The sequence below is a fragment of the Monodelphis domestica genome, chromosome 6, assembly GCF_027887165.1.
Source record: "Monodelphis domestica isolate mMonDom1 chromosome 6, mMonDom1.pri, whole genome shotgun sequence".
Lineage (NCBI taxonomy): Eukaryota > Metazoa > Chordata > Mammalia > Didelphimorphia > Didelphidae > Monodelphis > Monodelphis domestica.
The window spans coordinates 149,503,195-149,528,657 of NC_077232.1; the positions used below are offsets into that span (position 1 = coordinate 149,503,195).

Sequence of the window (25,463 nt, forward strand, 5' to 3'; positions counted from 1 at the left end):
TCTCCCTAAAGAGCTACGCTCCTATCAGTACATCCCAAGGATTGGTTTTAGGGGAGGGAAAAGTACTTGAGGTCAGGGAATGTGTTCTAGTTTTTGCTCTGTTGTTTACAAACTATTAACCTTGAGCTATTAATTTCTCTTTGTCTATTCTTTAATTGGCATAACTGGAATAATAATATACCCTGTCATTTTTACAATGTTATAATCAACAAATAAGATCCCAGATAGGCTACTTTCTACCTTTGTGACTCTGAGGAAGTCACTTCAGGTTTCTGTCCATCAGTTTCTGTGTCTAACAAATAAAGGGCTTGTTCAGAATGATCTCTTAGATCCATTCCTGTCTAGAATAGCATATGCACATATTAACAGATATATGAAAGCATTTCTAATTCATTAAATGTCAGTTTGGGATACTGTATTCTACATCTTTTTAACTTACTACATTGGGGCATTTTTAAGAATATATCTCTAGGTCAGAGAGAACACAGACATCAGTAAATATAAATTATCATTTTTTACAGAGAAGTTTTTAAAAAACCCTTACCTTCCATCTTAGAATCGATACTGTGTACTGGTTTCAAGGCAAAAGAGTGGTAAAGGCTAGGCAAAGGGGGTCAAGTGACTTGCCCAGGGTCACACAGCTAGGAAATGTCTGAGGTCAGATTTGAACCTAGGACCTCCCATCCCTAGGCCTGACTCTCAGTCCACTGAGCCACCCAGCTGCCCCCTTTACAGAGAAGTTTTAAGGAGGTTATCTACTAAATCAAAAGGTACTTATAGTGTCCTAGTAAACTAGTCAGTAACTTTGTTATGTTTATCATATTTATTCCTTTTGTAAGAGTATTCAGCATTTGGTTATATAACTGTCTGCATCATCCAGAGACAGGGTGAATTTTAAACTAATTTATTTCAAAGGTCCCTTTTGAGAATTTAAGTTTTTATAAACTTTCTTACTATCTTATCCTTAGAAACTATGTTGTCCAGTTCCTCTTGACACCTTTTTTGACAGACTATACAATATGTATTTCTGCCTACTTACATTTACTTTAAACTTACTTAACCTGAATGGTTTTTTATACTCACCTTCAGGCTTAGAATTCATACTGTGTAATGAAAAGCAATGAGGGCTGGGCAATGGGGGACAAGTGATTTACCTGTACCCAGAGCCACACAACTAGGAAGTGTCTGAGATCACATTTGAATCCAAGACCTCCCATCTTTAGACCTGACTCTCAATCCACTAAGCCACCTAACTGTCTATAATCTGCAGGTTCTTAAACAAATCTTTTGAAATCATACCACCTAATTCCCTCCCCATTGAGAACTTGTATTATACTAAATGAGAAAGTTTTCCTCATAATTTTTTCTTCAGTCTGAAAAAGAATGTATTGTATGAATTCAGTACTAAATAGCATACTGTAGAAATTGTGCAAGATGGACATAAATCTGAACATCTTTCCAGCTTAGCTAAATCATGCAGCTTCATGATGGATGTATTTGTGCTGATATTATGAAATAGTAGAAAGTTAGACACCCATATGCAAATAAATTTAAGTGCAAAAAAACTAGCAAAGTCAAGTATGACAGAGGGTTTGTTTTTTCCCTTTTTCCCTTCTCTACAGACTTCTGTTTCTTTCTAATAGTGAGTTTGCTAAAGCATAAGCCAACTGGTTAGCCCAGTGGCTATAGATTTCTGGACCTGGAGTCAATAATATCTACCCAAATTCAAATGCAGACTTCAGTCCATATAATTTTCCTCAGCTGTAACCACCCAGAATATTTAGAACAGTGTCTGGCAAATAGTAGAGGCTTAATAATGATTGTTACCTTCTTTTCCCTTATTTAAATGTCATTTGAGCATTACTTGTGTTGAAGAACAATTAAACTCTTCGTCTAGAGTCAGAAAATTCAAGTCATCTGAACTGATACAATTCATTAGCCTGGAAAGATCTAGGATGTCATTCCATTCTTGCTTACTTGGGTTTGCTTATTATGTGTTTCGGTGTACCATGAGCTTTGAGCCCAGTCAAATGTCATCAAGCCCCACACTTCTCACTATGTCAACCCATGAAAAAAGTAAGTCTAGAACCAAATTATTTGCCACAGCTCTCTCATAGTACAGCTCCATTCCCATTATCGGGTTCCTTTAAATGGTGTGGCTAAAGTACACTCAACCTAGTTAGCTTCTTTTCCCTTCAGCTATTCTTGGTCTTTTGACAAGTGGGAAGATTGTAGGATTGTCACTAAATAAATACTAATCCTCCTCTCTCTCCAAAAATCACTGACTCTCAATCTTAGAAAGGGTCTTCTGAGAACCTCTAGTCAAAGGAAACTAGAGCTATGATGTTTCCTTCATCCGTGATTCTAATTATCCTGTCAAGCAAGGAAATTAAATTCTCTAGGCTCCAAAAATATCCTCTTTATTCTTGTCTATTAAGTTCATAATACCTATATTCCCTATTGATAAGAAATAGAGGTAAGGTAGATTTTCTACTGCTCAAATTCTATACTCCCAGCATCTTGAAGTTTTATGTAATTTGCTTTATGTAATACTTTGCTGCACCCTTTTTCTTCTTTTTTCTTATTCCAGATAACATGTCAATACAATTTTTAGTGATCGTTTTCTCCTATTTTATGATCCATGTTCTCTCCTCTCATTCCTTCCTTCCTCCCTCCCTAAAATAAGAGATAATATGACATGAGTTGCACATGTGTTATACAATACATATTTTTATGTTTGTCATATTGTAAAAGAAGACACATATCTTACACTTGAGAAAAATTTATGGAAGAAATAAAGTGAAGAGTCATATGGTTTTCTAAGGGAACTTTCATTCTATTATTTCTAGAAATAAAGTAATAAAACTTTGTACTTACCAGAGTCTTTAGGAATTTAGTCCAGATTTTCTCAAGTAGTTATTTATATGGTGTATTAAGAGAGGCACAAGGGAGAACGAACATAAATAAGATTTTTCAAGAGCTTAAGCAAAGCAATATGTAGAAGAAAAGATGATTCTACCACCATTAATGAAAAGGAACAGAATGTTGTTTCCTTTTTCTCATCTCAATTGGATCAAGGGACCGCGCCTAAATTTAATTTACTCTGTGCCTCATTACACATATATTAGAATTACTGCTTGCAGATCTCCAGTGGCTACTTCCCCATCCAAGAATTAAATTTTAAAGCATCTTAGATTAGGAAAATAGTTAATAAAAACATTCTTTATTTAGCACAAATTGTGGCTAACCAGAGATGTCTAGTTCTAGGCCTAGATTTAGGGAAGGGCCCAAGAATCAGACAATTCTTTTTCTGGTTGGAACACAAAACTTTGCTACTCACCAAAATTTAGGTGGGGGGGGTGGGGATTCACCATGTTTCTAAAGTATATTCTGAGGTGGTAATTAATATAAAATCGTGCTTTGAAAAGAGTTCTATATCATTTGTTAACCCTCACCTGTATAATAATTCTCTCATCTACTATTTTTTAAATATTCCCTTCGTTTTTTTTTTCAATTACAAGTAGAAACCATTTTTAACAATTTTTTGTCATCTTGAGATCCACATTCTTTTCTTCCCTCACTCTTCTTACCCTTCCTTGAGACTGTAAATAATCTGATATAAGTTATACTAGGACTGTCATGAAGTACATATTTCCATAATCTTCATGTGAAAGAAAACACAAATCACACAGACAAGAAAAAATTCCTGAAGGAAATAGTGTGAGAAATTTTATGCTTCAATCTACCTTCAGACTATGACTGTAAATAAAATTTTTCATCATTTGATCCTATGGGTTATCTTGGATCCATGCATTGGTGATAACAGTGCAGTACTTTACAAGTTGGTCAGAATAGTATTTCTGTTATGATGTACAATGTTCTAGTTCTACTCACTTCACTTTGCATCAGTTCAAATAAATTTTCAAGTTTTTTTTAATCTTTCTTCTTTTAAGCAGGCTCCCCATCTTTTGTTTTGCCTCATATTATTAATTGAGAACAAACACACACAGAGAATCATATGAAGTATTCTTTAGTAGGTCCCTCACAGTCAAGGACATGTGGGAAAAGAAATCGAAAAAAAAATGTGTGTTCCATCTTTTTGCACTGTAAATGAATTTTTATTTACTAATATCTTTGTATCTTAAGTATACAGAGTAAACCAGATCAGATAAATAGGTATCTATCATCTATAATGTACTACAAATTATTTTTAATTTTTTATTATTAGCTTAATTGCCAACAAGCACAAATATTTGAATACCAAAGAACTTGGACTTCTGTTACATGTAATTTTCCTTAAAAAGAAAAATAGACTGTGAGCTCCTTGAAAACATGGACTGCTTTTTGTTTTGTTGGTTTATTTTGTTTTATATTTCTTTGTGTACCCATGGATAAGTGCCATAACTGGCACATAGTAGATAATTTATTACTTTTGACTTGTCTTAAAATATATATATTAAATTTAAACAGAAAGTAACTGTGCATGGATATGTATATATATTCTCGTTTGAACTTCTGTTTTCCTTGCATTTCAATTAATACCTTTAATTGATTAATTCAAAAGAGGTGCCTCCACATCTAATTTAAACTTTAGATGGATTGATTAATTATGTAACTCAATGAAAGAGATGTTATCACCCTATCAAAGTATAATATTAATAGTTATTAATATAATAAAAATCTCTGTGCAAAGAAAAAAGAAACCCCTGAAAACAAAGGAATGTAAATCAAGGAAAACCAACTGATAGCAACTCAGTCACAACCTTTACTGGGAAGAGATATGTTATGTTTCGCCATCTATTCTCTGGTACCAAGACTGTTCATCACCATTTGTCAGAATTAGGCTATCTTTTATGGTCCTTCTGATTCTTCAGCAATTCATATAAGTCTTCCTTTTTTCACCCTGAATTACTTGTATTCATTATTACTTATAGTAAAACAGTATTCTGCTAAATCTGTGTATCACAGTTTATTTGGCTATTCTTTAATTGGTAGTTGATTCCATTCAACAAACTTATTGTGTCTATTATGTGTCAAACATTCTCCTAGGTTCTGGTCCAAAAAATGAGACAGACTTTGCCTTCAATGAATTTATTATTAAGTAAAAAACAGAAACTAAATTTTCATGTAGTAGTTTATTTTTTCTTTCCTACTACAAAAAGATACTTCCTCAAATATCTTGTCTTTTATGGAAGTTTTTTTGTCTCATATTTCCTGAAGCTGCATACATATTAATGAGATCTCTAGGTCAAATGGCGATGAGCAATTAATTATTTTTCTAGCATGATTCTCAGTTGTTTTACAGAAATTGTAACAATTCATATCTCCTGGAACATTGTATTACAGTGCCTTTACACAGTTTCTCATAATATTGATTATTTCCATCTTTTCTCATTTATTGTCACTTTGAGGGAATTGGTATTTCTTTTATTAATAGAAATTTGGAATGATCTTTCATATTTAGTTATTGATAATTTAGAATTATTTTTAAAAACTTTTTTTAATTGTTCATATCTTTGGCAACTTAATTTTGAAATGATCATCACTCATGTATGTGTCATTTTTATTTTGATCTTGGATCATAAAAATTATATTTACAATGATTTTATTTTTCTCATATGACAGTTTCTCTTATTCTACTGGAATCGATTTTTACTAGCATAAAGGTTTTTTACTTTTATTTATTTTATATCTTATGATCAACTTAATTCCTTCTTGTGTTATGTGTCCTTCTACCCAAAGTTGTCAAAGTTACTTCTTTTTATTATCTTCTGTTTAAAAACTTATGTATTTAAAAAAATATTTAGGTTATGGATTCATTTAGAGCTTTTAAATATTCTAAACATTCTGCCAAACTGCCTTTCTTCTTTCCCAAGAGTCTCTCCTTCAGTAGTTTGTGTTGTGTGTTTTACTGAGCATTGGACTACTGCATTCAAAGATTTTATACCATTTTGGAGCAAGAACTGATTTTGCTATCTCCTTGTATTTGTAGAGTTTATCACAGTGCTTGGCATTTGTTATCATATTCTAGACCAATATTTGCTTTATTGACACTGTCGCACCAATATATTCTGATCTATTGTTTAACCTTTCCTTTTTCAACCTACCAAATAATTTTGACAATTACTATTTCATAATACAGTTTGAAATCAAATGAGATTTTGCACCCTTCACTCCTACTTTTTAGTTGTTATGGTTATTTCTCTGAATCTTAATCTCTTCTCTTAATCTTTCCAATTACGTGGCTTTTCCTTTATTTCTCCTTAGAGTGTTTTATAGAGGTGATGCATAAATTCTTTCGTTTATATCTTATTTTCATACTACCTTTATTTAATATACTTCTTTCTCCTCCTGTTTTATAAATGAAGAAAATGGGGAGCAAGAAGACAAAATAACTTGTTATATGTCTTACAAATGATGAGTGAGATTTTACATTTTACTCAAATGTAAGAGTAAGATTTGAACGTAGGTCTCTCCAGATCCAAGTTGAGTACTCTTCCATTTCTAATGCTCCCTTTCTTGCTTCCAAGATTTACTGACTTTGTGCAAAAGTCACTTAATCTTCTTCAGTTTCAGAGTCTTCATGTGCAGAGCACAAACTTTGAAATATTTTACAAATGTATTGTTGTTGCCTGTTGTTATTATGAATTTGAAGGAAACCTTCTAGATCTGGGATCATTATCTCCCTGCTTCTAGCTAATAATATAGCCTGGATTATGGTGTAGAGTTCTGAGATCTCATATCATATCTTTGTTAAGTGATTTTGTAATTCCCAATGTTACAATAATCGAATGAAATAATGTGTGTCAAGCAAAGTTTTGTAGAAAGTAACAAGTCCCATCTAAATGCCACCTTTTAAAGACTATCACAATATTTCCGTGTTAACTTAAAAGAAGGGTATGTAGGATGCAATGAAAGACTTTTAGACTAGATAATCTCATTTTTAAAGTCTTTTCTATGATTATATGTGACATGTCTTCTTTTAAAAATCTAGAATTGGAATTCCAAACACAGAAATGATTTTCTTGCATTTCGTTAGATCTCACAGTCCAGAGAACAATAAGTCAGTGAGTAGATTTGTGGTTAGTTTAGGCAGATTGTGATTTATAATCCAAATGTGAAAAATTATTCTGTTTTATGTTAGATCTGATAAAAACATTATATAGATTTCAAAGGTAAACAGTTCTTTCTATCCATGGTATTTATTGTTTAGTACTTTAAAAGAGATCTGCTATTTCTAAATGTGGGCACTCTTGCCATAGATATATCACCTTTATTTCCAACCCTCCATCCATTATATTCTACCATGCCATAATAGATGATTTTTAAAGACAACAAAAGGAAAAGGAAATAAATCAGCATAACTAATCAATACATCCAAGAGGAGTTTGAAAAATATGTACAATGAGCAATACTTGCAGTTCTTCCATCTCTGTAAGTGAATAGAATGGTAATGTCTTCTCTTTTTTTCTTTCAAGGCATTCTTGTTTTTTATAATTTTTCAGCATACACTTTTGATTTATGTGTTTTATACATGGTTCGTTCTATTTATACTCTCGTAGTCATTGTATTGAGGCAGCTGCATGGTGCAGTGGATAGAGTGATAGGGCTGAAACAGGAAGACCTGTGTTCAAATCCATCAGCAAACAGTTACTATCTATATGACTCTGGGCAAGTTACTCAACCTCTGTTTCTTTTAATCCACTGGAAAAGTAAATAGCAAAGCAGTCCAATATCTTTTCCAAGAAAATTCCAGTGACAAAATTTGTGGGCTCTATAGCTATGAAGGTCAAGAAGACTTGGATAGGCCTGAACAACTGAACACAACAGATTATCATATATTTTGGGGTTTAGGGCTTTTCTTATTTCACTCTGTATCAGTTTATGTATTCCTTTCCATCTTTCTCTTTTTTTATCCCATTCATTATATCTTACAGTAATATATTACTACAATCATGTTACCCCATTTACTCCTTTTCTGATCACTGGGCATTTGCTTTTTTTCCAATCCTTTATTATCACAAAATAATTATATAAATATTTGGGATATATGGGGGTTTTCTTCTTTTGCATGAATTCCTTGAGATCCAAGTTTAATAATGGAATCTCAAGTTCAACGGGTATGTAAATTTTAGTCACATTATTTGCATAATTCCAAATTAAAGCAAGAATCTTAAATATTTAATTTAATTGGTTTCCTTTGTTTATATGAATTATTTTATGGACTCAAAAACATTATTCCAAGAATGGGTCCATTTGCTTCATCAGACTATTAATGATACAACAAAAAAAATCCTAAGAATCTTCACTCTTTGGGAAGAAAAGAAAGAGAATCCTTCGTAATTCCTGACATTTCTAGCTTGTGCCTTCTAGAGAGAGGAACACCAGACATTCAAGAAAGGCAGAATAAGCATACAACCCCAGAGATAAGGGAACTTACAAGAGAACAAGTGCATTCCATGGAGGAATAAAAATCTCAAATTTTCCATTTTTTTCCCTCTTAGAATCCTGACTTTCTAAGGTTCAAATAAGGTTCCATTGCCTACATGAAGCTTTACCTAGTGCTTATATTCTCTCCTTTCTTAAATTCCTTGATGTTATACATATTTGAGCACATAGTATATCTCCCCTTACCCTTGTCTCAGCCCCCACTACTATATAAACTCTGTGAAGTCAAGGACTAGTCATTGTCTTTGTGTCCCCAACATGTCACCAAATGTTCTGCAGATATTTTAGACACTACTCACTCTCTCTCTCTCTCTCTCTCTCTCTCTCTCTCTCTCTCTCACACACACACACACACACTCCCCCTTTCTTATTTCAAAGCGTCTACTACTTTTTAAGGAAGTAAGTTGGACTGATCTCCAGAAGATATTTCCTATTTAATTTGAACTTCTGATGAATTTTTCTGAATGATTCATTTGTAATCTTTATAATGATAAAATATCACTTGATGACTGTGTTTGAAGGGTTAAGCTCTCTAGTAAAGGACTTAGGCCAGTGATGGCAAACCTATGGCACATGTGCCAAAAAAGGGCACTCACAGCCCTCTCTGTGGGCACACCTGTAGTCTCCCACCCTAGAAAGCCAGAGGAACTTGGGGGGAATCATTCCCCTCCCCCTCTCCATGTGCCTAAGGACATTACTAACTTTCCCCACCACTCTATCCAGCAGCCCAGTGGGAGCACTTCCTCCCTTTCCTCCCTCCCCTGTCTGAGGTAAGGTGGGGGAGGAGGTGCGTTGGAGGGAGGTCAAAGTGATGGGGGCAGCACAGCATGGCACTCCATTTCCAACAGGTTCACTATAAATAGCCTAGGCTATGAAATTTGCCATTTCTTTAGATATTATTAACTTTGTATCTTAGTTGGGGTTTTTTTTAATAGAAAGAATGGCTTCTGGTTTTTTATTTCCTATTTTTGGCCCAAAAACTCAAAAAGTTACAATCTAACAATCTTTACACATCTATCACAATGCTAGAGGATAACAAAAGAAGATAGTTTGTCTTCTGAGGTTCTGAGTACTGTTGCTTTTATTACTCTTATTGTTAGCTATTTGTGTTTCACATCTTCTTTTGTTCAATGAGTTTCAGAACTGTGGAGAAATAGGAAAGCCAGTGGGGCAGCTGGGTAGCTCAGTGGATTGAGAGCCAGGCCTAGAGATGGGCAGTCGTAGGGTCAAATCTGGCCTCAGCCACTTCCTAGCTTTGTGACCCTGGGCAAGTCACTTGACCCCCATTGCCTAGCCCTTACCACTCTTCTGCCATGGACCCAATACACAGTATTGACTCCAAGCCGGAGGTAAGGGTTTTAAAAAAATAAACTAAAATAAATAGGAAAGCCGGGAAAAATTTCATCTCCACTTACCCCTAACCTTCCAACAAACTGCTTCTAAAACTATTTTTCTTATATACCTCTATGCCATTCCCCTCTAAAAAAACCTGTCCCAGCCAATAATTTATTGATCTAGAGGCAGTTGACTCTAGCCTGCCTTTTTTAAGAGTTAGGTTTTAATGCTAGAATAAGGCCTCTTGTGTCAGACCCAATATCAGTTCACTCTCTTCCTGTTTTCTCCCCTACCTATTCCTTTTACTTTAACCTTTTCAGATTCCTTTTATTCTGACCTCTTTGAATTCTTGCAAAATATTTATTTTCTTCTAAAACATTTTTATTTTGCCTCCATAGAATTTTTCTCAAAACTACAAGTAAATTTCATACTTTTGCTCCTGAATTATCTCATTTCTGGTATATTTATGCTGGTCAAATTATTTTCAGTCATGTCCAACTTTTAATGACATCATTGGGATTTTCTTGGCAAAGATACTGGAGTGATGTCATTTCTTTCCCCAACTCATTTTAAAAATGAGGAAACTGAGGCAAACAGGATTAAGTAACTTGCCCAGGGTCGCATAGGTAGTAAACATCTAACATCAAATATAAACTCAGGTCTCCTCATCCACTGAGCCACCTAGCTGCCTATATTTATGGTAACCAATACTGTACTAAATAAAAAGCAAATTACTTTTCATTTCCCTGTGTTATGGTACTCGGTCATTATAGTGAGAAGCATATACGTAAGAGATTCCAAAGGAATCAGATTTGGGGACACTTGGCTACTAGTGAGGAGGCTCACTTGAAAGAAGCAGTTATTTTTTGCTGAGGGAGCCTGTTAATAAATAAGTGAACTAGAATACAGATTCAAAATGACTAAATCCTAATGGCTTCAAAGTGGATGTTGCTATTATTTTTATTTCAAACTGAAGATGTTTTTGATATCATTTTTTACCAAAAGAATAATTTGATACTATGAATGTTTTGTTTATCTTACTCAATGGTAGCCAGTTTGTTATGTCTGTCTCTACTCCCTTCCAGGGAAGGTAGAAACCTTCCCTTCCCATCCCTACAACCACCCAATTTAGCATAATACAAAATTTACCTTTTTAGCATCCCTTTCAAGTTACTTCCTCAATTCTCACTAGGACTAGAAGGCTGGGTTTTCAAAAGCAAATAACTAATTCCCTACTAAGGATTCTAAACATAACTTGGAACCAGTTAAGGTTTTCTATTATTGACACACAGAAGAGCACTTTGGGTGTTTCACATTGTTTACAAATTAAAAATCAAAGTAATCAAATAATTAACCAAAAAGTTAATTATCTGTTGTAAATGGGTATTTGTTAATGTTGTGTAGGAAGACCAATTCATGTGAAAATTTCTCAGGAGTATGCTCTCCACATATGGAGAAAGGTGACTCAGGTGACAGAACCCAGATCTGCACTACTGCCTTAGCACTAAATATCATTCTCTCCTCATGAAGTTCTCCTTATGTCTAGGTCTCTGCTGGACTAAAAAATTTAATGTCTTTGTTGAGCCTTTAGACTGCTTGTTCTTTGTGTATCTAGATTTGTCTCAGTGTTTCTCCATTTCTATTCTGGATGTCGGACATTGCTTGTAACGACTGCTATGGATACTGTTACTAACTCTGGTGGAGAGCCCAGATATTTTGACATTTCAAACTTCACAAAGTCATCATTCATTTGGAGGGGAGAAGAGTACTCAATACTACACACACACACACACACACACACACACACACACACACACACACACAGGTCTCAACCACCACTATATGTCCAATTCTTCAATCAGTCTCAGTATATATTGTTATATGTCATCATTCAGTGATTAAAGTACTAAAAATTACTCTTAAAAACCACCTCTAAAATTTCATTAGGACCTGTTCACACCCAGTTTCCACTTTTGATTGAATTATTGATTCACTAGAGGAGGCTGGGACTTTTTCACATCTATTTTACACCTTTGGTTAGAGTCTGAGCCTTATTTGTTTATATTAGGTTGAATGAGAGCTTATGGGGTACCCCACCATCACCTTCTCCATTCCAGACTGGACTGAATATAAGATAAACTTATGCTTTTTCTCCTTTAGCCTTGGATGGGAGGAAGTTGGGTAGTAAAGAATATCATAAAGATATTGACATACTTTGAAGAGGGACCTCATGGTGGCTTTTCTTATTATTAATGTTCTAATTTTATGGGAATATTCAAAGAAAAGAAAATGTTGATCATCATAGCATGTAATGAATTATATCTCAACTATGACTCATAAGAGTACAGAATATGCTCATTCTTTTCTCTGTTCAGACCTAGAGGACCCCAATGCATTGCCATGATGGAGATTGTAGCTTTTTTGATGAGATTATCTGGTCAGTTTGACACAGATCAATGCCACCGACTTATTTCACTGTAGTCACACAGTGCTCATCAGATAATGATAGTCTCCTGTTGATAAAAGGGCATAGTCTAACCAGTGGCTCACAATTGATTGTTTGAAATCAATTTGGGATGCTCATTCAGCTGCTCAGATGGAGCTCATCTCACCTATACCAAAAATATTCCTGATCATGAGGAGTTTAAGAAGTAATTTAAAAATCATATTATTATGTTTTAATAAGTCAGATGGAACATTGTGTAACTTCTTATTGTGAGGAATCTGAAGCTGGTTCTTGTTAATTGCATGAGCCCCTGATAAAGATTACTAGAGGGAATTTTCAAACAGCCCCTGAAATTGTTGCTCTCTTCACATTTCAAAAGATGGGGAACATTAAAAGGGCACAAGAGATATCTAATCTTTTCATCACATCCTCTTACTTATAACCCAACCATTTTAGAATTAAAATAAAAGCCATTTTAACATTTATTTCTCCATTTTATTTAGTGTTTTTGCTGTTCTCCTGCTGTTTGAAGCAATGCAGATAGAAATCTTTTTTTCAGCATTTCAACACCACTTTGGGTGTAATTGCTACTTTGTTTTTTTATACATAATCAAAATAATAAGAGTCACATCATTGGGCTTATTTTTCATTTATCTTGTATTTGAGGTTTCAAGTGGTGATGAAGTAGTTTTAACAGGAGTTTATTTTTTAACACTGGATTCTTCTCTTGAAGTTTCTTTTTGGAAATATGCTTTATCTTCATATTTTGTGATTGTGACCATTAAAGTAATAGTCAGAGAAGTAGGTTGATATTCAGTTTCATTTAACAAACATTTATTAAGTAACTCTTAACCTACTAAGCCAAATAAGACTTATCTGAAAGAATATATAACATGAGAAAGGCTGTCACAAAATGTTGACCTCACAAATAATATCTAAATTTTGAAAAGAAAAAAAAAGAAAAGGTGTTGTTTTTTTAAAGCAGAAATGACATAAAGGAAAATTTTCAGAAATCAATCAAAAGCTTTCCACATTATATCAACTGTTTTCAGCAAAGATTTTTTTTTCTGGAAAGAATGGAGCACATGAAATATCTCAAATTATTTTCTTCTCTATTATACTTGAGTAAGATTTCCTCATGAAAGCAGTTTGTTGTTGTTGTTGGGGTTTTTTGTTTTTGTTTTTTTAAGAATTTCAAGCAATAAGTTGTGGCTGTGACCAAGATTCTGGGTATCTGGAAGGAGAGCTATTGTATGACTTCCTCATTTCTTCCATTACATTTGTAGTCCTATGGCAGCATGCATAAAGCTCCCTTGCATTATCAATTAGAAAAGCATCAGCAGCAGTATATTCTTTTCATATGGTGCCTATATTTATAACAAATCTTACATTTATTTGGCACTTTATTTGTAGTTTCAGAACTCAAGCCTAACCTCATTTCTAGTCTAATGTGACTAGTTTCCCAACTATAAAATGAAGGCTGATAAAAATAACAGAACCAATTTTTGTGAAGCAAAATTATATAATTACATTAATTTTCTAGAAAACCAATAGAGGTCTTTGGCAAAAGAGGAAACATGACTCAGAGTTATCATTATTTCCATTTTTATCAAGTTGGCCATGTTAAAAAAGAAATCCTCATTTGTATCTCATGCATATAAATTTTTCCTTAAGAAAGTGAAATGAAACTTCATTTTAAAAGATAAGAAAATTCTCCCAATAGTTCCCAGATATGAACTCTTTTGTCTTGTGATAATAAACTTACATTATTACTTTATAAGCCAGTTATTTCAAAGAAAGGTCAAATTTTCTCCTGGCTATCTAATCCTCTTCCAAGTTCCTTGTTCATTTTCACTCTCTTTCTAAAGTTCCTTCAGTAACTTGTCTAAGGGTTAAGAAGTGATAGGAATGGTGAAACTAGTAGCCTACCAACATTGGGTCATTTGCATTGGCTGAATCACTTGAGGAGAAAGTGTTCATTAAAGATGTCTAAAGACATATGAAATACAAGATGGTAGCAGAAGAGATTACAACACTAAAAAATTAAGCAAAACAGAGAGGAGGATGAGTGGACAGTTAAGTGAGCATTCTAGAATGGATCCAGAAGGGTTGCAATTTCTTTCATACAACAGTGCACAAACTAATATGTCTTGGAAGTGAATTTGGGGCCATGGATTTACTTAGAATAATTAAGTAGCCAATATGTTAAATTCGTATTGTTCAAAGTGAGGACATTCTAATGACTCCAGAGTGGATGATGCTATTATTTTCATTTCAAACAGAAGTGGTTTCTTCACTAGTAATTTTTGCATCCATTCTAAATATGTGACATAGAGTATTCCCTGGGTCACAGCGTAATATTCAAAACTATAGTAATCGGCATCTTGCATAAGCATTTGATATCAATATCATTCTTTTCCCACACTTGCTGATAAAGTATAGTGAGACATTAAATTGTATTTGAGGGGTTTAAAATAAGACATATGCAGTCTCACAATATAGGCACTTAACATTGATATGGCTTTATCTCAGTCAGACCAGTCAAACTCCAAATATAAAGTAATCCTTAGATTTTCTTCCTCTGTCTTTGGAAGCTATTCTCCCTCTTAGGAAAGAGGCTATATTCTCTTTCTACTGACTTTTTAAAAATTAGTGGTCATTTGTTTGTAAGTCTGCATGATGTTTCACAAAAATATTTTTATACTAATGCAATTCAGTAAAGGCAGGGAGAAACAAAGTTTACATTTCTTTTATTAGATTTCTAGGCTATATTTTTATAAGTATTATATGTGGCCCTTTTCCCATTATGGAAAACTGCTGTGTTGAATTTTGATACTTCAGTTTCTATCACAGCATCTCCCTTTTGAGTCTAAGGTATGAGCAAACAGCTTTGTGCAGTGGACCAACTGAGATTATGTAGTAGGGTGAGTACTAACCAAAAAGACACTCAAATAATGAGAATTTAAGCTTTCAGTAACCACATACTTTAATAGTAACACCCCTGAAGAATAAAAGCAATACACATGCACTTAAATTCCTGTGAGATTTCCTTTCATAATTTAAATTTCTCATGAGAAGTAAATCTAGGCAGAGGCATCTTTAAATTTTAAAAGGTTTAGCTGATAGAACTCCAACAGTGTTATCTGTGGAAGAGGGGATGTGTGTTTGCACCTGAGTGAACTAGACATGCTGGGATTCAGGTCACAGTGTAATGGACTCAGTCAATTAAGAGCATTCAATCATCTATCTTTAAGAAACAGAATGAATACTTGAAATATGCATTTTTAATGTTTTAAAGTTTGGATCAAAATAAAATAGGAAACTAGCTACTTTGTATAAACTAATCTAGGAAAGTAACTCCTCTAGGAAACTTCCATTCTTTTAATGACTTTGATTTAGAACCTCAGTATCATCCTCATCTTCACTATCTCAGTCAGCTCAGGTACAATCTTTCATCAGATTTTGTTTTTGCCTTTCTAACATCTATATATGTGGTAGACATCTTATCCTTAACATGTCCAAAACTGAAATGTTTCTTTATCTTTTTTCTTTCTCCCCAAACTCTCCCCAACTCCTAATTTGGCTAGTGTTTTTGAGGCAAATTAGGAGTAGGGGAGTGTTTGGGGAGATCCAGTGATGCAAGTCCCTTTGCTCTTCCTTAACCAAGACACTTCACTGCCCTAATCCAAGCATTTTCACTGCCTCTCCTCCATCCCTGTGAGGCTTTCTCTTCTCATTTCTGCTTCCTGGTTTCCCTGACTTCCTTCAAGTCCCAACTCAAACCTCACAGTCTATAGGAAGATTTTCTTGGTTCTTAGTTCTAGTTCCTTCCAATATTTCCAGTTTTTCCTGTCTATAGTTTCTCTGTAAATAGTTGTTTACTTATTACTCCCCATCCCACCAGACTGTGAGCTCCTTGAGAGCAGGGACTTTTATACTTTCTTTGTATCCTCCACACTTGCCATAATGCTTGGCATGTAGTAAATGCCTCATAAATGACTGTTGACACTGAATGTCCAGCTTTGAGAAATCTGAATAAAATACCACAGTAGACATAAAATGTTTATTTGCCTATACCCCTTTAAAATTGTTAGACAATTTAATGTCCCTCTTTCCCTGCCGACCTCTCAAAGAGTTTTATTGAGACATTTGAGAATAGTAAAGGAATGCTTTTAAGGTAGAAAGCTATTCTAAACTTGAACACTTCACAGTATCTTTGAATTCTGTTTCTCTTTATTTACATTCTATTTGAATCCACACATGGTATCCTTGGGTAGACTCAAACTGTATAAGGATACATTTGGAGTCCTAAGTGCCAATGTAAACTAAGTAATGAATCTAGAAATAGAGTTTGAAAGGGTGCATCTTAGAGTAAAAAACATCACACCGTGGGTAAGGAAATGACTTCTGACCAGTACTCTGCCATTCCTAAGCTTTGTGACTTTGAGAAAGTCATGTAACCCTTCCAGGACTCTTTTTTTCATCTACAAAATGAATAGTCTAGAAAAGCCCATTTATAAGTTCTCTTCTAAAAGTTAACCTTTTAAGGCTTCATTTAGTCATTAAGTCAGAATAAGAAATAGTGGGAATATTCTTATCCTTTCATATTCCAAGTTGCAAGCTTTTGTTTTAGGAAATAGGTTACCCAGAAGTATGAGTTGTCTGAATGTTTCTTTTTAGGGTGAAGAAGTCTGCAACTATTATTTAATTCTACAGTTGGAACCCCACTTTAATGATGACAGTGAATTGTCATTTATGGAAAGGACTGGCAGATATGATTTCTGAGCTGATTTCCATACCTTTAAAGAAGGTTAAATGTTGCCCAGATTTTCAAAGAGAATCTAAACTATAGGCCAGGGAGCTTAAATTCAATTCCTGCCAAGTTTCTTTAACATATTATTAAAATGAGAGTGAACATCTTTAGAGGGATACATTGATCACTAAGAGCCAAAATGGCGTCATTATCAAAAGCACACTTTATGGAATAATTTCATTTTCTTTTTTAGACAAAGTAATTAAACTAGAAAGCAAATCAGGAATATTGTAGGTACAAATTACCTAGATGTTAACAGTGAGTTTAACAGTCATGCTACTCCTGCTAAAAGGGTGGAAGAGATGTGAACTTGAAAACAATATAATTGCATGGAACTAAAGTATAATTATCACTGGTTTGATGTTCATTTGTTTGAATATCTACAAGGAAATTCTGAAGGAATTCAGATTCTTTATGTTTAATATTTTTATCAGGGACTGAGATCAGTGCCATGAAACCCAAATAGAAATATATCCTAGCCTATATATATCCTACCTATAAACTTAGAAAATAAAAATTAACATTTGTGTTTTATTGTGTTTTTATTTATTTTCTTAATTTTATTTCTTAGATGTATTTTGTTAATTTCCCAATTAAATATAAATGTGATTGGATAGTACTAGGGAGAATATATAGAGGAAACTAGCTGGTATAGGGAAGGACCTCAAGATCAGATAATATGAAGTCTAGATGAAGATGTTGGGGCTATTTAACATGAAAAAGAGATTTGGGGATAAGAAGTGATATTTTTCAAGTGTTTGAAGAGATGTTATATGAAAGAGGAAAAAAGACTTGTTCTCTTTGACCTCAGAAGACAGACCTAGAAATAATAGCTAAAAGTAACAAAGGCACAAATTTGAAGATGATCCTTCTAAGAATTATAACTGTTGAAAAGTAGAATACTTTGTATTGGGCTATATTGGATCCCCCCCAATATAACTTCTGGCAAGAGTTCCATAATAGTTTGTTAGCAGGGTAGAAGAGATAATTCTTCTTTATGTTCAAATTAGATTAAAGAATATAAAGATTTCTTGCAACTCTTAGATTTTGTAATTCTAATTCAATTTTGTAATTGATTCTCAATTAAATGTGGTATTTTGCAATTTGACTCCACAAAAATGATAGGTGAGGGAGAAAGAAGAAATATATTTTTAATTCTGTGAGTAGAAAACTCAGAAGAGGAACTACTTATTTTGGGTCCTTTGTGGTAAAAAGTTAATTAAGGAATGGAGGAAAATTAAACTGTATTTAGCATTCCATATGACTATGTAACTAAAATCATGTAGAACCAGTGACTGACCTTTTCTCCATTACATTTTCAGCACAGTGACGCTGTCCATGATCTTCTTCTGGATGTGATTACATGGGTTGGAATTCTCCTGTCCCTTGTTTGCCTCCTGATCTGCATCTTCACCTTCTGCTTCTTCCGTGGCCTCCAGAGTGACCGTAATACCATCCATAAAAATCTCTGCATCAGCCTCTTTGTAGCTGAGCTACTCTTTTTGATTGGCATCAATCGAACTGACCAACCAGTAAGACACTTGGAATAGTGATACTGGATTTTCCTGCTTTCTGCCCTTTTGCTTACTGAGATTGTGTGTTCTTGAACTTTAAGTGAATTACTTCAGTTCCATTCACTTTAGTTGACTAAGAATATAGCAAGAACAGGTACTGAAATTTTCAGGGTAATCCAATGAATAGCAAAAAAGAAGGGCAATCCAGTCAGAGTAGATTTAGGCCAATTACCTGATTTCCATTAGACCTTTAATGGTATTTTAGGATTTAGTACATGCTTGCTCTCATAAATATAAGAGGTTCTTAAAGGAAGGTGGGAGGAAAAAAGATTTTAAAATCATATAAGATTTAGGAGCCTTAAAAATAATGGATTAACTTAATGCAGTTCCCTAATACATATGTCCATATGTATGGAAGATTTTACAGTAAAATGGAGTTGTATTCATGGCTGTGATTACACATTCATGATTAATGACTGGAATACATTAAATTATAGTCATTATACTTTTAATTGACTACCCCATATAAATGAGACAGCTTTTGCCAGAAAATGTATACATATGAATAAGCAATCAAAATAAGTTTGCTTTTAAAAGTTCTGAAATGGAGCTCTCCTCCTCCTGACCTCTACAATGCAGAGCATTCTGATTTTGATCACAAAAATTGATAGTTGAAACTTTAAGCATAAAAAGCAAGAAATATAAAATTGTGTTCTTTCTCCCAGAACTTATTATTGCAATCTCATTAAAATGTGTTTAAAATGATGGATGATTTCCTTTGAATTTTATATTTGCTGAGCTTACACATGGTAACCCAACATGTCAGATCCCATCTCCACCTGAATATTGACAAATGGCTGATGGTTGAAAATCACTATCAACAAAACTTTTCAATGTGAAAACTTGGGTAGACATGATTAGGTCTGGCCAGAGACAGAGTTTGCCTTTATTTGCCTCCTCTGATTCTTCCACTCTGCCTTTTGCAAAAAAGAACTGACTCTTACTATATTACTTTTAGGCTCTGAAATTTTTTTCTTTCCTTTCCATCTCCCTTTAACATTTAGCTTCTTAGTTCTTTTTTTCCTCATGACAGGAATATTAGAGAAGGAATTCATGCTAATGTGATAATGATTTTTAATAAAATGTACTATTTCTTTTAGATAAGGTATTTGCATTTTAGCAGATAAGCTTGGATTAGTACTGGACATAATAATATGAAAATCAAAGGTAATAGAGCCTTAGGGGCCTTTTATATTCACAAGTAGACATAAATGCCTTTATAAATATAATCCCACCCTTGAAAGACTATATGGATTGTGGCTACATATTACTAGTTTTAATTTTCCCCTTGAATTCATTATTTCATAAGGTGAATAAACCACTTACTATTAGAGTCTAACATAATTATTTGACTGTGGCAAACTGTATCTTTAAGAATTGTCAGAAACCCCCAAGGAGAAAGATTACAACACATTATACTTATTTTCTCCACAAGCAAGGTTCCCAAATGAAGACTAAACCTGTCTGGGGAACCCAATAGAGTGTGATTTGTGAAACTGGGTTCCAAGGTTGTCCCCTGGGCTTTAGTCAGCCTACACTAATTTCCCCACCATGTCTATATCACCATCATCATCATCGTCATCATTAATATCGTTATTTATATAATATTTTGAAGTTTACAAATCATATCTCATTTTATCCTCACAACAATTCTGGAAGGTAGGTGCTATCATTATCTCCATCTTAAAGATGGAGTGAAAACTGAGTTAGAGATAGTGTCTTGCCCAGGGTCACATAGCTAAGAAGGGGTGGATTTAATTATCTCCTCTAGCTACCACCCTAAAAACTTTATTCTCACTGATGACCCATATTGCTATGTAGGCAACAGCCTATAGAGTACTTGCTGGTTGTTAGTTAAAACTACTGGGATGGAACATCTTTTTACCTCTCTTTCTAACTGATCCCTGGAGTCAAAATGATGGGTATCCACCAGTGTCTTTTGAGTTGGCTCACCCTTCCAAATCCCAGTCACCAAGTGACTTTCTCTAACCATTTCATGTTTTGTGTTTCTTATTAGAACTTTCCTCTAGCTCTTTTTCTTGGTACCTCCATTCTAGCTCTTTTGCAGATGTAAAATGATGGATATATCTTGGGCATAATGAAAACTCACCACTTCCCTGGCTGAATGTTCTAGTCCCACAATCTTCCTTAGGTTTGATTTCATTGACCTCTTCCTTTAAAAATACTCTTTAAGAGGCTGACATTAACATGTCACAAACATTTTAAACATTTAGTAACAGCAGAGCACAGATGTTTCATCCTAGACTTTTTCTTTGTCAATGGGCAGCATGATTCAGAAATCAGAACACACACATTCTTTTTCACACACACACACACACACACACACACACACACACACACACACACACACACACACACACACACACACCCCTTGCTATAATGCTGTGTTTTTGCAAGACTTACTTTCATTTGGGAATAATATGGAAATAGGTATCAAGTGATTACACTTGTATAACCCAGTGAAATTGCTTGTCAGCTCTGGGAGGGGAGAGAGAGAGAAAATCAATCATGTAATCATGGAAAAATATTTTTTTTAATTTTTAAAGACTTTTTTTTATTTAAAGACTTTAATTTAGAAAACTGTCATAAAATATTTTATGTTAAGTGCCATGAGAATGGGTGAGTTATTTAAAATTCATTTTTAATATCTATATTTAAAAGTTCTACCTAGATCTCCCCACCCTACCCCTAATTTATATATATAAAAAGCTTGTATCTTCGTGTGTTATAAATTTATTGCTATTTTATGTCCTTTATTACATATGTATTATATATTGCATATTTCATATTATATATGCTATAAATGTTTCTCTTGATCTTTGTTTTATTTATTTCTCAGATCGCCTGTGCAGTTTTTGCTGCCCTCTTACATTTCTTCTTCTTGGCTGCCTTTACTTGGATGTTCCTGGAGGGAGTGCAGCTCTATATCATGTTGGTGGAGGTTTTTGAGAGTGAACATTCACGCAGAAAATACTTCTATTTGGTTGGCTATGGGATGCCAGCACTCATTGTTGCTGTGTCAGCAGCAGTAGACTACAGGAGTTACGGGACAGATAAAGTGTGAGTTTTCCTTCCCCATCCTAGCCCTGACCCCTACTTCTTTCTGAGGCTGATCGAAATAAAACTTTTAGGGCTTCCTGAGAGTTGAGATCTTTACAATTGCTTCAGAAGTATAAATGAAGTAGAGAGACAAGTGAAGTAATTAAATTAATATACTAGAACACATACCCAAATTTATTATTAAGACCAAAAACAATTCTTGGGATTTTTTTTTACTTTGTTTAAAAACAGTATAGTTCTCTTCCCCCACACTGCCATCATCCCTCATTCTCTTTCCCTCTTCTTTTCGTTTTCTCTTTCAGATTTTAATAAGTGTAAAGAGATAATATTTAAATTTTAGGATGATTTGACAAACCTTTTGACCCCTTCAAGGCCAGTATATATTTGGCAAATAAAGGCTTTTATTTAGAAATACAAAGTTTTGGAAGAGAAAGGTATTGGAGGGTGACAGAGAAGTGCCACCATTTATTGCATTTAATATAGCTTAATAAAGGAGACAAGAAAGGACTATGGTAGGGAAAAAACAGCTATCCACAGATTTAGGAAGAAGATTCAATTTCTGCCTCTGATACATTCTGACTGTGTGACCCTGAATATGTCCCTTAAATTCTCTGTGCTTCTAGCAGCTCTCTAAGAATCTAAGCTGATGAACACTTGCAAATTTGTCAGCAGAAGGAAGTTCTCCTAGAACCCCCCCAATACTAAAATAAAACATGTAGCCAAAAATAAAACTACCTAATTATGAGAAACTAGACTGTAATTATAAACTGTTGCTTATCATCACTTAAATTTAACACTGAACTACAAAAATTTCCAAAATATTTTTAAAAGAGGTCACTAAGCCAAAGACTCATAATCTCCCAGTTTTATGGAATGATAAGTTTTCACATTATAAGGACATAGATGATATCAAACCATATGGGAATAAGACAAGAATATATCATTCTTGTTATCCATTTGTTATTGGTGCTATCCCAAATACACTTTCTATGTACCTAAAGAAGATACATTTATATCCAAATACTTTTATCCAGACACAAAAGAAACAGCTATTTTATCCAAACCTCAGTAATAGTCAATAGAACATTAAATGTTAAATGAATGATAACAGCAAAGTGACTTGACCAAGTTGTGTTTCTATTTGAATGCCATCAAATAAAAGAATTCCTTTTCTGTAATCTTTAACTATAATAACTTTCTCATATTCCTTTTATAAAAGTGTTACTTTTTTTCTAAAAGATCAGGGAGCAGATCATGATAATGAAGAAAAAAAGTAATAAATTGGCTTGAAATAATGTTCTTATGCCATAGTTAATGTTTATTCAGCATTCACTATGAGCAAAGCATATAGAAAGAATGACAAATTTATATATTTTTCAAAGTCTGGTGAAATTTTGGCACATTTCATTTCAGGCAGCAGGTAATTAGAGATATATGCTCTTTGCCATTGGCTAAAGGATAAACAGACATCTGTCCAGTTGTCACAAAACTGTGGTATGGCAATAGCTTCCATATTTTCATGGAGATATAGTGAATTTTTGAAATTTACTTGATAAAATCCAAGAGATAAGGGTATAAACCCTCCCTTTAATGAACATTAGGGATGCTAATTGGCATAATGGAAAGAGTGCTTGGATTTAAGGCCTAAATGGGCTCAAATTCTTGCTTAGGCAATTACTAAATATATTATTTTGAACTTAGAGAAGGAAGTGACAAACCACTCCAGTATCTTTGCTAAGAAAGCCACCAATGGCTTCATGAATTTGGACATGAGTGAACAACAACAAAAAAATAATCTTGATCAAGTTATCCTTCCATGCTTCTTGAGATATTTCCCTTTATAAAAGAGGGATAATAATTTTTGTTTGTTTCCTTCACAATACTGTTACAAAGAAAGAGATTTCTAAACTTTCAATTTCTAGGTAAGTGGTTAAAATCTGTTGTATTGTTGGAGAGATTAGAGATAAAAGAATATACATAGAGAATAGAAAAATTCTTACAGAACTGGAGCAAATAACAAAACATGAGATTATTAATTCTACCTAATTACAAATAAATTTCAATCTTTATCAAGGGTCCCCAAACTTTTTACACAGGGGGTCAGTTTACTGTCCCTGAAACCGTTGGAGGGCCTGACTCTAAAAAAACTATGAACAAATCTGTATACTGCTGTCGGGATAACAGAGGCTGCAGCACTGGCTGTGATGGACCTCTCACACCTTGCACAGACCCATCACTGCCACCACTATACCGGGCAGCAGTATACACAGCACAGAATCCCCTTCCCTAGATCGCCGCTCACCATGCTGACATCTTCCACTGTGCAGCCACATAATCCTTTGTGCAGTACCTCTTTCTCGTTCAGTTACTCTCAGAACAAGGTGCCATGCAAAGGATTATGTCACCAGAAGTAATACTGTACCTGAGTGATGCCATGTGCCACCACATACAGTTCTCTTCTACTGACCACCAATGAAAGAGGTGCCCCTTCTGGAAGTGCGGTGGGGGCTATATAAATGGCCTCAGGGGGTCTCATGTGGCCCGCGGGCCATAGTTTGGGAACCCCTGCTTTAACTTCATGGCCTGAACATTAACCCTCTTCACTATCCTCTACTCCCATTCCCTTTTTCCATAAACACACACACACACACACACACACACACACACAAGCCCATATCCATTATCTCAGTACCAGCCTTGTTACTATTACTAAACAAAAAAATAAATATTTATTAAGTGGCTAGTATGTATCAGACATTCTGCTAAGTGTGAACTGTAAAAAGCAGTAAAATAGTTTACAGTATTTTGGGGGAGGGAACATACAAACAAATATATAAAAATCAAGCTATATTTGAGATAAATAGAAAATAATTAACAGAGGGATACCCTGGAAATAAGAGTAGGAATGCTTTCTTTAGAAGGTGGGACTTTAATTGAGAATCTGGAGGGTCAATAGTTGTAGGATATACAGTGTTTTAGACATAGGAAACAGAATTCCACAACCACCATTTTTTACTTTTATTTATTTACTATATTTACATTTCTTACTTATTGAGGTTCCCAATTACAGTGATATTGGAAAGCAAGCTGCTTAGGAGTCAGTAAGAACACACAGCTGTAGTTTTCCTAACAACATGCAGTGAAATGTGGACTACATTTTGTGCTTCTAGTCTATTTTCCAAAATTTACCATATTTTTAGTAGCAAAGGCCAATTATCCAGCACTTTAAGATTAGCAAAGTATTTTACATTTAGCATGTTATTTGATGTTCCCAACAACAAAGCTCTGAGGGGAATATTTAGAAGTATTATTATCATCTCCATTTTATACAGAAAGAAACTGGGGTGTCCAAGACTTTTAAGTAACTTCCAATAGATTATACAGCTAGTAAAACCCTATCAAAAATAGGCTGGAAACAGAAGTAGTCTTTCCAGGCTCCAAGTCCACTGCTCATTCAATTTCTTCTCCAAGTGACTTGAATTGTTTTCTCCTTAGTCATTTTTTTTCTTTCTATCAAGAAATCCTTTCCTGGAGAGTAGAAAGCTAGACATTTTAGGCAATCAATCATTTCCACTCTCTTGTGACATGCTTAAACCTTGGCTATCATTGCCTTCATTTCCTGCTCTATAGCTAGATGGTCTCCCTTCACGCAGTTATGGCTGCATTAGAATTGGAGCTAATTTATTTCCCAAGCTAAAGTTAAAACAAAACTTTAATAACAGTTCAGTTTGGCCACTATAATTTCTCTCCAACAGAAAGGCAGAAT

General features: G+C 34.2%; 1 protein-coding gene across 12 annotated transcripts in view; it reads left to right on the forward strand.

Moving 5' to 3' along the window:
- The window catches only part of ADGRL3 (adhesion G protein-coupled receptor L3), a 982,472-nt gene that overhangs the window by 849,971 nt on the left and 107,038 nt on the right, over window positions 1-25,463 (forward strand). For all 12 annotated transcript variants that reach the window (XM_056802666.1, XM_056802677.1, XM_056802672.1 and 9 more), the window contains 2 exons: window positions 18,365-18,574; window positions 21,477-21,697. In XM_056802666.1, the coding sequence (XP_056658644.1) occupies window positions 18,365-18,574; window positions 21,477-21,697 (431 nt within the window). The remainder of the gene's footprint in view (window positions 1-18,364; window positions 18,575-21,476; window positions 21,698-25,463) is intronic.